This window comes from Bison bison, unplaced genomic scaffold (genome assembly GCF_000754665.1).
Source record: "Bison bison bison isolate TAMUID 2011002044 unplaced genomic scaffold, Bison_UMD1.0 scf7180017864032, whole genome shotgun sequence".
NCBI classification, from domain to species: Eukaryota; Metazoa; Chordata; class Mammalia; order Artiodactyla; family Bovidae; genus Bison; species Bison bison.
Genome location: NW_011494604.1, coordinates 3,317,857 through 3,331,320, shown reverse-complemented (window position 1 = coordinate 3,331,320; position 13,464 = coordinate 3,317,857). Strand labels below are relative to the sequence as shown.

Sequence of the window (13,464 nt, the reverse complement as noted above, 5' to 3'; positions counted from 1 at the left end):
AAAAGAACAACCTCTATTTTTAGGGATTTTCACACAAAGGCTCCTGTGGGCGTGGGAAGTACTCCCAGCTGCCCTCCGGTTTCTCAGAAGCCCACAAGGAGGCCTAGCAAGTTATTTCAGGCTTAGGAAATATGCCGGATTGGAAACAGAGATAATTTAATCTCTCTGCATGATGATGACTTTTTTTTTTTTTCCTTCAAGGTGGGGTCCTGGAAACCTTACCTCATCCCTAATCCCTTCAAGCCGATTCTGGGAATCGCTGAAGGTGGCGAAGGTAATTACTTCCCACACCTCAGCATGCCCGAGGGCACTTTCTTGGCGAAAGAATTCCACTTCTGGCAAGGCTGAGGGTCACCTAGGTCGCGTGGCCGAGGCACACTGGGGTCCCTGGAGCGCAGACTTAGTCTCTTGCGCCAGTGCTTCTGCTCCCCAGCCTCTCATTCCTGCGTTCAGCAGTGTCAGAGAGAGCAGGTGCAATGAGTAGGCTCGCGTCCTGTCACCCTAATCCGAGGGTCGTGCACCTCGGCGGGGTGCGGTGAACGAGCTATCCAGAGCGGTAGCTGGTCAAGTCTGAGAGTTTGCGGACTCTTCCCTTGTCCACTCCTGCACCCCCGCGCAGTCCCTTCCCACCCCTGTTAAGATTGCTGTTCCTTTCTCCCGGGAGCTCTCCCGGGCGGCCGACGGTGCGCGGGCACCACCCTTGGGGAGGGGAAGTGCCCGCGGCCCGACTCTCTCAACCTGGATCCGAGAGTCGTGGCCGCGGTGCCCGAGCTCGGGCCAGACGCCTCGTCAGCGGGACAGCTGGGACCCGTGCCGCCCGCACCTGGTCAGCCACGTGGCGGCGGGGCGGGGCCTGGGCGGGGCGGGCCCAGCTCTAGAAGCCGGCGTCCCGAGAACAGGTGAGGGCGGACGCCGAGCGGCTGGTGGGTGGGGAAACCGCACGGTGGTCTTGGGCGGCTCCTCTTTCCCGGGAACTCTGTAAGCCGGTGCCCGGCTTGGGTCACCTTTGCCCTCTGCTCAGGTAGACCCCATTCCTGTCTGCACACGGCAACTGGGACCCGAGCCTCCCGCCGGGCTCAGGGCTTCCTGAGAACTTGGTTCGAGAAGGGCGGACGCTGGAGAGTGGGTGTACGCTGCGCTGTAGGGGTTCGCGTAAGTGGGGTTGCTGGAGGCACGCGAGTTCAGCGTTGACCGAAACCCTAGGGGTCTGTGCTCTGTCTCCGGAGCTGGTCTCGGTAAGTCTCCGGTCCTTTGACCACCTGCAGCCAGTTCTAGTGGATCGATGGTGTCCTGGCCCTGGACAGAGGGGTTCACAAGGAAGGAGAGGAGTGTAAAACTGTGTGCTCAGGCTCTGGGCAGCTAGGCAGTCAGCTCCGACCCCTGTGTTGAAGGAGCTCAGGGCAAAAAAGAGCTGGGGGCAGCTGTGTTTAAAAGAACAACAACATTTGAGCAGAGGGAGTCTGTGAAGGATGAGTGGGATCAAATATTTGGGTACCAAAGAGGGAAGGAGATGTTTCCAGATGAGGCAAGACAAAGTTCCTTCCTCAGACAGGGCCTGGTATAGGAAGGATGGGCGATAAGGATCCAGGGAAAGAGGAGCCAGACTGATCGGGAACACTGTTTACTTTCCAGAGGGGTCTCCCCACCCAGACCACCAGGACCCCCATTTCCAGAAGAATGGCCCAGATATCTCAAGTGCAGGAACTCTTCCACGAGGCAGCCCAGCAGGTAGGCCTGGGTGGTGTGGGGGTCTGTGAGAAAAGGTCACCAGGCAAGATGCTGAATGGAAATCTTACGGTGGACTATTTTAAAAGTAATGATCTCAGACATTTATTTTGGTATTCCAGCTTAATCGAGGAAATGTTACAGCCAACTCCTAGCCATCTGTGTGCAAAAAATATTCTTTGGTATCTAGCAGATTCCGAATCCTGGACACTCCTCCTCCTACCCTGCCCCACCCATGGAGGTTTTCCATGAACAGAGTGAGGACTGAGATAATACAAACTCCTTTTAATACTGTATCAAACCAATGTAAGAAGGTAAATTTATTTCTGACAAAGTCATACTGTATATACTGAAGTCAAATAGATTTCTGGATTCCCTGGTATCTGCAGGTTTTTCTTTTTCTTTCTTTATCTGTTGATCATTACAGTGAGTATTCAGTGTAGGTATGGAATTAAATGACTCTCCCCTAAAAAACCAACTGTGCTTAGGCATTTATCAAGGAGCAACTTGCACCAGGGTCTTTGCTGTATGATGATCACTCAACTGTGAAGTTTTCAGTCTCTTGGATATCTCTCGTCTTTATAGAGAGGGTTAGAGGGGTTTTCTGGCATTATAACAGGGAGAATGAGCCCCCCAAAAGGAGAGAGAATCAACTCATGGCCTCACACAGTAACAAGAGAATGGGGTCCAAAGCCGGGGAGCCCTGAGCCAAAGGGCAGAGGCTGGAGAGGCAGATGGGATTCAGGATTGGTGGGGAAATCCAAGCTGGCTAGTTACCCCTCTTCATGTGCATGGGTACATATGAAAAATGCATCGTGGTGGCTGGCAGCTGGCGAGTGCTCAGCAAAAGGTACTGCTCCCCTTCCCCCTGGCGGGCCCAGTACTGTATCCTGCATTCTCTACTGAGCTCCTTACACCCAGCCCCCTAAATATTCAAGGTGTTTAGAAAAAATGAGTGACTGGAGACCCAGAATAGCTCCTCAGAGAGATTTCAGAACTCTTGCCCAGAGGTCTTTGCTCCTAGGTGAACGAGCCAGTACCATATTTTTAATGTGGTTGAGTACCCTTATAGAAACCTTGTCTTACTTATTTTATTTAACTTTAAGAATGTGTTTAGCTCGACCAGTTTCTCATCATACTTGCCATGCATTTTATTTGTGTTTGCAAGACTGTACATGAGTGTTTATGCACCTAATATATGTTCATGGACTACTTCCTAAATAATGGGTACTGTTAAGCTTGAAAAATGTACCCAGATGGAAAACATAAGGCCCTCATTTCCAGGGATTCTGAAAGGAGAGCATTTGGTTCATTGCTGTGAGAGGGATCCATTGAGGCTCAGCTGTGACCCTCTCTCTCGTTTAAAACCTTCAGTGGCTCTCCTATCCACCACTCAAGAGTTCAAACTCCTTAGCCTAGGTCCTGCACAGTCTGACCCAGTCTGAGTTTCAAACCTGCTCCCCTGCATCTTACTCTCTGTACCCCACCTTCCAGACAAAGGTCCATTCCCTAGGCCCTGTACTTGTATCTTTCCCCTTGCTGGTCTTTGCTAATACTTCTCACTCAGCTGATTTGTCTCTGAACTCTCCAAGTATCTAAGGCTATGCTTGGCATTTAAGTAGCAGTAAATGTTAATTGACTAACCAAATGAACAAGTAACAGATGACCACAGTGCAAGCTAAATTGCCATGAATTCCCTAAGAGAGAGTTGATTTTATTTTTAAAATTTTTTGTAATTAATTAAAGCCACAACTACGTGGCATGCGGGATCTTAGTTCCCTGGCCAAGGATTGAACCTGTGCCCCCTGCAGTGGAAGCACAGAGTCTTAACTGCTGGACCACCAGGGAAGTCTCGAGTGTTGATTTTTAAAATGATGAATGTAAATGCCTATGTATCACCTTCCTCTCCATCTCCCTCAGTCTCTGAACATACAGGGATTAGACAGTGTTCAATGTCAAGGCCTTTGGTGTTCATTATCTAGACATCTTGGAAATCTCTCCCTTTGTCTTCATTGCCCTGTCTTGTCCAAGGTATCATTTTTTAATTGAATTATTTCATATCTTCCTAACTTCTTTCTCCACATCTCGTCTAAAGCGATCCCTTTTTAAATCACAAGTCTGTACATTTGACTCCTCTGCTTAAAGCCTTTCCATGGCTTCTCGCTGCCTTCAGAACTCAGTTCAGACTCCTTACCTTGGCCCCCACAGCCCCTGCCCACCCGCCCTCACATGATCTGACTGGCTTCCCCTGCTCCCTCCCGTAGCATGCTCTGTCAGTGCACTTGCTCTGCAGTATTGAAGTGAGCTGTTTCTTTCCTGTCTTCCTGGGTGGTGGTGGTTTAGTTGTGAAGTCATGTCCAACTCTTGCGATCCCCACAGACTGTAGCCTGCCAGGCTCCTCTGTCCACGGGATTCTCCAAGCAAGAATTCTGGAGTGGGTTGCCACTCCTGTCTTCCTTAAGACTGTGAATCCCTGAAGTTCAGGGCATTGTCTTATTCATTTTTGAGTCCTCAGTACTTGTCGTTAGTGCTCAGCGTATGGAAGATGCTCAGTCAGTGCCGGTTCTGCTTAACTGAACTCACCTGGCTAAGGATAGGGGGAGCTGCTATTTGCATTAGGTCTTGAAGGGTCAGTGGTAAAGTTGGGGCACACATCCCCAGGCTGCGAGGGTAAGAAAATGATTATAACTATCAACTTATTATGTGCTGAACACTTAATGTGCATCATCTCTTTTAATCTTCACAACATTCTGAAGTAGATATAATAATTATTTTGGTTGACAGATGAAAAACGGAGGCACTCTGAACCCGGGAATGGTTGTTGCCAAGGTCTAGGCTTTAATCTTTTCTGCTTTATGCCTCCTGCCTCAATGGCCTGGGCGAAGCCTGTATGGGAACAGATAGCAGGCTGGACAGCTAACATGTTTGAAGTGGTTGGCCTTCCAGAAGTTTCCCATAAACCTTTTTCTCCCTTTACTCCAGGTTTGGGAGTTAGGAATTCTGCTAAGAGCTTTGAGGCCTGAAGAGCATGGAACCAGGAAGGCCATGCCCAGTGGGAAGACAGGCTAGGGGGTGTTACCCTAAACCCTTCTGTTCAGATCTGCTCTGTTCTTGGTCACTGTGTCATTTGGGAAGAGTGGGGATGCTTGCAAGTTAAGTGGAGGGGTTAATGAATGGATTCTTGGTTTGCTTTACTCATTTTGGGACCAGATTGGGTATGTGGGGGTGGGTGGGGGTGGGTAGGTGTGTGTTGGTCAAGCAGACCAGCTGAGAAGGGTCTGTAGATCTAAGGGTTGATGGTGCTGCCTGATTCAAGTACTGACTCTAACACTTTGTAACTTTGGGAAAGTTACTTCACCTGGTTATTAAGCCTTTGTATCCTCCCATAAAATGACTACAATAATAGAACCCACCTTAGAGAATTATGAAGATTAACAGAGACACTTCATGTAAATGTTTAGTATAGCACTCAGTTCATAGGCATTTTGTAAATGTTGCCTAATAATAAAACTGAGATGGGCAGTATGTATTTGATCCATGAGGTAGTGATATGACTGATCAGAGGGTTCAGTTGGCAAATGAATACATAACTCAGCACATCAAATTCAGGTAGAAGACCTAAGGTAGGAGTCCCAAATCCAGAATAATTTCCTTGGCCAAAACCAGAGACTGGGATAGTGTCTGGGACACTCTGGATGATGTGGGAGGGGCAGTCCATTGAGGACTATTTTAGGCCTGGAGTGGTTTGGGAATGTGTGTGTGTACCTTGTGGAGGTATGAGTCATTTCGGGAACCTCTGTCCCCAGGCACTTCACTGATGTGCAGTATGGTTTAAGGGTGGACTTGAACCTGGGAACCTGGGGTTCCCAATTCTGACTATGCCATCAGGCATGCCAGGCCCTTGGGCAAGTTACTCAAGGGCTTGCCCTCTGTTTCCACAACTGCAAGATGGGGTGAGTGTACCTGATTTTCAGGGTTCTTACGCCATCTACAGAAGGGTCTGGCCCCGTGCCTGTCACATGGTGCGCACTAAATACAGTGCTTGTCCGGTGATCAGATGACGCAGATTTCACACAGAAACCCAGTCGAGTAGTCTGCTTGTGAGATGCAGGGCTGGAAAGCTAAGGAGCAGCTGGTGCCAGAGGGAGGTGAATGGAAAGCTAATGGCTTTTGATAGCAGCCATCTCTCCATCAGTCACTGGACAGAGAGGACTGTGACAGACGCAGTGGTCAGGAAGATGAAGCTGACAGGAGAAAGGAGTAGCTGGAGACAGGGAGAGATGGCAAGTGGACATCTGTGCAAGGTCTGGGGTCCAGCAGGATCCAGTGCTCTTAGTGTGGGAAATAGCAGGAAAAGTTGGCTCAGCTTAGCAGGCATTTATCGAGTGCCTGTTCTTGCCAGGATCTCCAGCGAGTGCTGCAGATAGTAAAACAGAAGTCTCTTAATCATGATGGAATAAGGGATGCCTCCCACTAGTCTGGTGTGCTGTTTTCCTTCTCTCAGGATTGGATAGTCTCCAGAAAAACTTAAAGGGAAGCTGTGTCATGCTGTGGTCTGAGAATGGGTGACCAAAAGCCGCAGATTAGCTAGTGTGAGTAACTCATTCTCTTCCTTCTTTATCCAGCTGGAAACTTGGGATCCAGCAGGAGTGAGTCTGTGAGGACCCTGTTCTAGGAAGTCTGTGGGGTAACTTCTGGCTGGCCTGAGATAATCACTGTTGAAAAAAGCCCCATGCAGACTCACGGAGTAAGTTACCCATCAGAGCTACGGCATCTGGCCCATGCGTGAGCCAGGGTGCGAGCCCTTCATGATGCTGCACCAGGACTCAGTGCTGCCAGACTCCCTGCCTCCCTTTCCCTCTCTGGCCTCTCCTGTGCTTGCTCCCTGTTCTCGCTTCCTCGGTTCAGTGGCTTACTGAGGTTAGCTCAATGTGGTAAGAGTAAGAAAGAATATGATCCAGTTGTGGGACCAGCAAGCGAGGCAAAAAGAGGTGAACATGTTAAGAGACAGAGGTGATACAAGTTATTGCAATGAATAAAGAGGAATTTTCTACTCTCAAACTCAAAAAAATGGAGGAGTTCTTAGAGATCCTCTGGTCCAGCCCTTGCTTAGCTTGTCAATAAACAAGCCCAGAGATGTGGAATGACTTGCCCAAAGATACATTAAGAGAGTGGCAGAGCCAGGTGAGAACTGAGCCCAAACACCCTCACCCTATATTATGGCTCTGGGTTGATCTTAATGCAGCCAATCTTTAGGTTATAATTTTGAGCATTGGTATCAGGCTTCATCACAGAAGCTTTGCTGTAGTTTTCTGCACCCTTATTAGCCCATGTACAGTTAAGAACTGACTTTCGTTTTTGCATTTTTCAGGCCCGTTTTAGCATCTTTAAAAAGCCAATATGCAAAGTGAGCCTTGGCAGCCACATGCTAGGTGATAGCTTATTGCTTTGTTAGAATATAGAGAAATGAATGCACCTGAGGAGAAAAGGGAACCCAGGACAAGGCCATCTTGTTATCCCTTCTTATACAGACAGGGAAGCTGGGGTCCAGAGGGGTTGGGTGGAAGAGAAGGGCTTACATCTGGGATTCTGGGAGTCATGACCCCTATCACCCTCCCAGTTTCTGTAGGGCATGAAGCTTATACCATTTTCAGGGATTCTCTTCAGTCAAAAGGATACAAATTATAAATACAAAATTACGTGTAGTCTTTGGAGAGACTCAATGCAAGTGAAGGGTCTTGAGGCTTAGAAAGACCAAGGGTACCTAGACAGAACCACCTATGGGATATAACAGAAGAAACAGGCTTGGGCCCTGGAGCCTGGGAGAGAAGAAAGGGCAGCGATTACTCTCAGGGTTGAATGAGTCTGCAGCTTTCATGTGAGCTCGGTTCGTCTTTCTTGCTCTCTCTCTGTTGTCTTTGGCCCCTTCCACTTTATAGGCCTACTTGTCACTTAGCCTAGGAGGTCAACCTCGAAAATGACAATGCTCTGAAAATGCCTCATACTTGTAAAAAGTTGGAGTGGAGACATTTTCTGGATGAACTAGAATGAAAGTGATTCTTCACAGAAATGAATGCAGTGGGATTGTCTCATTTATATTCACAGGATCTTCATTTGTAGAGGTGACTGATGACACGGAGAGATCAGTGCCATTGGAAGAAGAATTTACCACTTACATTTCTCAAGAGAAGGAGGAATGCCATGCAGGGCCACAGGGAAAGCACCAGGTTCTGGTCAGGAGGCAAAAGCAGGAATGAAGGGAAAACCTGGGCCACAGCCCTTATTGTGCTTTTGGTGGGAAGGGCAGGGCAGGGTAGAGCAAACAGCTTAGGACTGGCTGGTTTTAATAGTTCTGGTAAGCTTTGGCAGTAGAGATGGTCTCTAGTTTCCTAGAAACTGACCTGGGGGTGATTTAGAGCAGGGGAAATATTGGCTTGGTGTGTGAGAATTAGATAAACAGAGTGGCTTAGGGAATAACTCAGAATTGGTAGGTTTGCATATGAAAGGCATGCTCCTGGCCAGCTGTGTGCTATCTATAAGAGCTGGTTAGCCCTGGGAAGGTTGATCTGTTCCCTGAACTACAAGATTTTTAAGATATCATAATGTCATAAGCGGAGAAGGCAACGGCAACCCACTCTAGTACTCTTACCTGGAAAATCCCATGGACGGAGGAGCCTGGTAGCCTGCAGTCCATGGGGTTGCCAAGAGTTGGACACGACTGAGCAACTTCACTTTCACTTTTCAGTTTCATGCATTGGAGAAGGAAATGGCAACCCACTCCAGTGTTCTTGCCTGGAGAATCCCAGGGACAATGGAGCCTGGTGGGCTGCCGTCTATGAGGTCGCACAGAGTCGGACACGACTGAAGCAACTTAGCAGCAGCAACAGCAGCAGCTATGAATAAATGAACTAGATGACTTAAAAATTTCTTACTGCCGTAGGTTATATTGCATCCATGGTCAAATGCAGAAAAAATGCAGTCCTTTGTTTAATAGTTTGGGGTTTGGAAGGAGAATCCTAGAGGCCGTGTTAATGATTCTGAAGTACTTTTCTTATAATTTGTGTAAGGAGCTGCTAGGTGGTGCTTAGACTCTGGTCAGGCCTGATTGAACAACTGGCTTCCTATAGGGGTGGATGACAATTTTAGCTTATTTTTCCATTCATTTTATTCTTTTGCTGACAAAATATCTCTCTTCAGAATAGAAGCTTTAATACTAGATATATCTGTATTCATAAAACAATATCAAATAAAAAACATTTAAAGAAATATACATACCTTAGGGAGTATAATTCAGTATCTCTTTTTGCTCTTTTCCAGGCAAGAATACTGGAATAGGTTGCCATTCCCTTCTTTAGGGGATCTGCCCAACCTAGGGATAGAACCCAGGTCTGCCACGTTGCAGATGGATTCTTTACTGTCTGAGCCAGCAGGGAAGACTTGTTTGCTCTTTAATCATTATCAAGTAGCAATGTAGGGCTTCCCAGGTGGTGCTAGTGGTAAAGAACCCGCCTGCCAGTGCAGGAGATGTAAAAGACTCGGGTTCAATCCCTGGGATCGGGAAGGTCCCCTGGAGGAGGAAATGGCAACCCACTCTAGTATTCTTGCCTGGGAAATCCCATGGACAGAGGAGCCTGGCTGGCTACAGTTTGTGGAGTCACAAGGCGTTGAGCACAACTGAGCGTGCGTTTGTGCAAGTGCGTGTGCATGCACACACAGACATACACCCTCAAGTAGTAATGTAATCTGATTCTTAAAACTTGTTTTCTTTCTTTCTGAATTTGACAACTTAGTCAAAAGCCTGCAGAGGTTGTAGTGATGGTGGTATGCTTCAGAATAGCTCAGCATGAACAGTCTGCAGAGGTACTACTGCTCTGGCATGAATACCTGTCTAGTAGGATATTGTCATTGTCACCTATCAGAAGAAAGCTACATTTCTTTTGTTTTTGTTTTGATGTGCAAGTATTCTCTTCTTTATATGAACAGGCATAAAGAAAGAGAAAAAGATAATGAAGTAGAAACCACTGGTCTGTGTAAAAAAATTCGATGATATGCTTTTTCCAGTCTGCAGATAGCTTGTAAATCACATCCACAGCCTCTGTCAGAAGTTGCAGGATTTAGGTGCTTACTGATGAATTTGAAGTGATGGTAGCCTAGTGATCCTCATTGAGCCAAAAATAGTTATGTTTGATCCTGATGATAAATTTGCTCTAAAGTGAGTCTCAGTGTTCATAGAACTTAGAAAACAGAAGGCCATGGCTCATTTTGAATAGCTTTCCCTTTTTGTTTTAGGCAATTATCAGTTAAAAAAAAAAAAACCAAGGCACAGGCAAATTTTAATTTTAAACAAAGATATACACATGTATGGATAGATATTAATTTTATCAAAGAAATTTAAGCAGACTGTACATTTCAAATGTGATTCAGATCACAGGTATCTTTTGGTGTATCCATCCATTGCATAAAGTGAAGTTGAGTTATAAATAAATTTCTAACTTGAGGTCAGCATTTTATTTTTCAAATATTTATAATATGTGATAGATTTTTCTTCAAATAAAAATTGTTATTATTTATATTGTAGAAGTACTACACGTATGTGATAAAAACATTTTTTAAGCAAAAGAATGATACAAAATTAAAAGCCTTCTTCCTCTCTTGCTTTACCGCCATTCCCCAGAGACAGTCGCTAATGGTTTATAACTTTAAATATTTTATTTATACCTCAGTTTCTTGACTACATTATCAATTTAATATCAGTTTACTTATTGCTTCCCAGTATGAAAAAAGAGAACATTGGCATGTTTACCCTTCCTTCTGTTTCTCTCATTTGATTTCTAATTTTTTGTTGGATTGTTACTTTTACATTGTCATGGTTTATAAAACTTATATATATTTTAATTGTAATAAGTATTTTCATGTTATAGTTGGTTATAAAAACTTTACACCTGCAAATAGCATTTATTGTAGTAAGATCTATAAATGTGTGTGTTTAACTGGAAAACCAAGTCACGTTATCAGACTCATGGAGGAGAAGACACAGGCCTAAGTTGTTAAAGCTTTGCTGCTTCTGAGCAATAAAGTCTTAATTTTTTTTTCAAGTATCCTTTAATTCTTCTGGTTCATATGTAGCTACTGCTGTTTCTTATATTCCCTGTCACTTTTTTTTTTTTTTTAATATTCTTCTCTTTGGGGTGACAGGAATTTTTTTCTTATCTGGATTGGTGGTAGTAGATTACTCTTTCTAACTATAGGAGCATGGGAGGCCAAATTGTTTTCATGTACTTCAAAAATAACATCTCACAGCAGATTGGATGCAGGAGATATGAGAGTCCAGCTGTATTCTATCAAGCCAGAGATTAAAATGTTTTCATTAAGTATTTTTGCTTGGGAAAGTAGTTATTTTTCATGCAAACATGATACTTATTTTAACAGATAATAGGTTTGTTATTATTATGTTTAAGTGATTAATAAGTATTTTCAAATATCTCCCTTTAAGTTTCTAATATGATAAATATTGAAAGAGCTCACATAAACAAAAACTCTTGGGGATCCTTAGTAATTTTTAAGAATGTAAAAGGATCTGGAGATCAAAAAGTTTGAGAACGGCTGCTCTAGAGATTAAACATACATTTAAAAATGTTCACAGTTTGTTTAGAGTTAATATTATACCACTTCAATGTAAAATGTAGGAACTTGGCAATCACATAGGCCTGTTTCCCAGCTCCGCCCTTCAGCCTTTTATGCTATAAGTGCCATATGTGTTACATCCGTTACATGATGAAACCTCCAAGATGATCTTATTCCCAGTGATTGCTGTGGCCTGTGTCTGCCCCTAGCATTTGCTGGCTCTGAGCCTGGAACTTCTCAGGGGCCTTGGAAGACAGCTCTTCTCTTGGCTGCCCCAGGCTGCTCCATCATGTGCCTTCTTTTGCCCATCCAAGTGCATATGCAGAAGTCTCTCCAAATATCTGATCTACTAGTTCAGTTCAGTCGCTCAGTCCTGTCCGACTCTTTGCGACCCCGTGAATCCCAGCACGCCAGGCCTCCCTGTCCATCACCAACTCCCGGAGTTCACTCAAACTCATGTCCATCGAGTTGGTGATGCCATCCAGCCACTCATCCTCTGTCGTCCCTTCTCCTCCTGCCCCCAATCCCTCCCAGCATCAGAGTCTTTTCCAATGAGTCAGCTCTTTGCATGAGGTGGCCAAAGGATCTACTAGTAGCACTTGTTTTTTTCCCTTTCTAGTTATAACTATGGTTTCATACATTAAAAAAAGCCCACATCTTTTCTGTTATTGTCATGGTAATTTGGAAGGTGGGAAAGTGCATATTCTGCTATCTTAAAAGAGATGTCTAATGTCACTTTCTAAAGCACAGTTTATTCATTCATTCATTACGCTAACACGTTTAGTAAGCACCTGTTCCCTGTTGAGCACTGGGGGTACAAGAGTGAACAAGCTATTTTTTTCAATATATATGGGCTTCTTTTAAAAAATAAAAATTGTATATTATTTTTAAACTTTTGAAATTTTGAAATTTTCCCAACTTATAGGAAGTTGCAGTAATACAAGGAACTGCCATATACTCTTGACTCAGGTTTACCAGTTGTTAACATTTTGTCGTTTTGCTTTATTATTTGTGTGCTCTCTCTGGCTCTTGCTCTCTCTCTCTAAATTTCTATTCCATATGTATGTTTTGATACATATTATGTTCTATTATAGGCTTCCTAGGTGGCTCAGTGGCAAGGAATTCACCTGCCAATGCCAGAGCCATAGGAGATGCAAGTTCGATCCATGGGTCAGGAAGATCCTCTGGAGGAGGAAAATGGCAACCCACTCCAATATTTTGCTGGGATAATCCCATGGACAGAGGAGCCTGGCAGGGTGCAGTCCATGGTGTTGCAAAGAGTCAGACACGGCTGAGCACATATTCTATTGTATGTATTTTTTCCTGAACCACTTGGAAGTAATTTGTAAACATATTCCCTTATCCATAAATACTTCAGTGTCTGTTTCCTAAGAATAGGACTTTTCTTTTACCTAACCACAGTATATTTATCAAGATCAAGACATTTAGAGAATTTTCTGGTGGTTCAGTGGTTGACACTCCACGCTTTCACTGCTGAGGGCCTGCATTCAAATCCCTGGCCAGGGAACTAGGATCCCACAAGCCGCTTGGTGTGGCCAAATAAAATAGCCATAGTGCATGCCTGGATGGCCAGACTATGGAATTTTTTTTTTTAAAGATGAAGACATCTAACATTGATCAATCCTATTATCTAATCCACAGGTTCACAGTCCACTTTTGGCATTTATCCCACTGATATCCTGTCGCTTTTTCCCCCAGACCAGGAGTCAGTCCAGCACCACACAGGGCATTCAGGTATCCTGCCTCACTCAGGCTCATTTAATCTGGAACAGTTCCTTAGCCTTTCTTTGTCTTTCATGACCTTGACACTTTGAAGAGTAGTAGCCTGGTGGGCTGCCGTCTATGGGGTCGAGCAGAGTTGGACACTACTGAAGCAACTTAGCAGCAGCAATGTCATAAGACAGAAAGGAAAAAACATGATTAATATATTCTGCCTAGCTGTGAATGACGGAGAAGGCAATGGCAACCCACTCCAGTACTCTTGCCTGGAAACTCCCATGGATAGAGGAGCCTGGTGGGCTGTAGTCCATGGGGTCGAGAAGAGTCGGACATGACTGAGCAACTTCCCTTTCACTTTTCACTTTCATGCATTGG

General features: G+C 44.9%; 1 protein-coding gene across 1 annotated transcript in view; it reads left to right on the top strand.

Moving 5' to 3' along the window:
• Nucleotides 1-179: 179 nt before the first annotated feature.
• Nucleotides 180-13,464, top strand: part of SLC12A8 (solute carrier family 12, member 8) — a 143,118-nt gene continuing 129,833 nt past the window's right edge. Inside the window, exons 1-2 of the mRNA XM_010834282.1 lie at nt 180-274; nt 1,633-1,728. Of these exons, the coding sequence (XP_010832584.1) occupies nt 1,678-1,728 (51 nt within the window). The 5' untranslated portion in view covers nt 180-274; nt 1,633-1,677. The remainder of the gene's footprint in view (nt 275-1,632; nt 1,729-13,464) is intronic.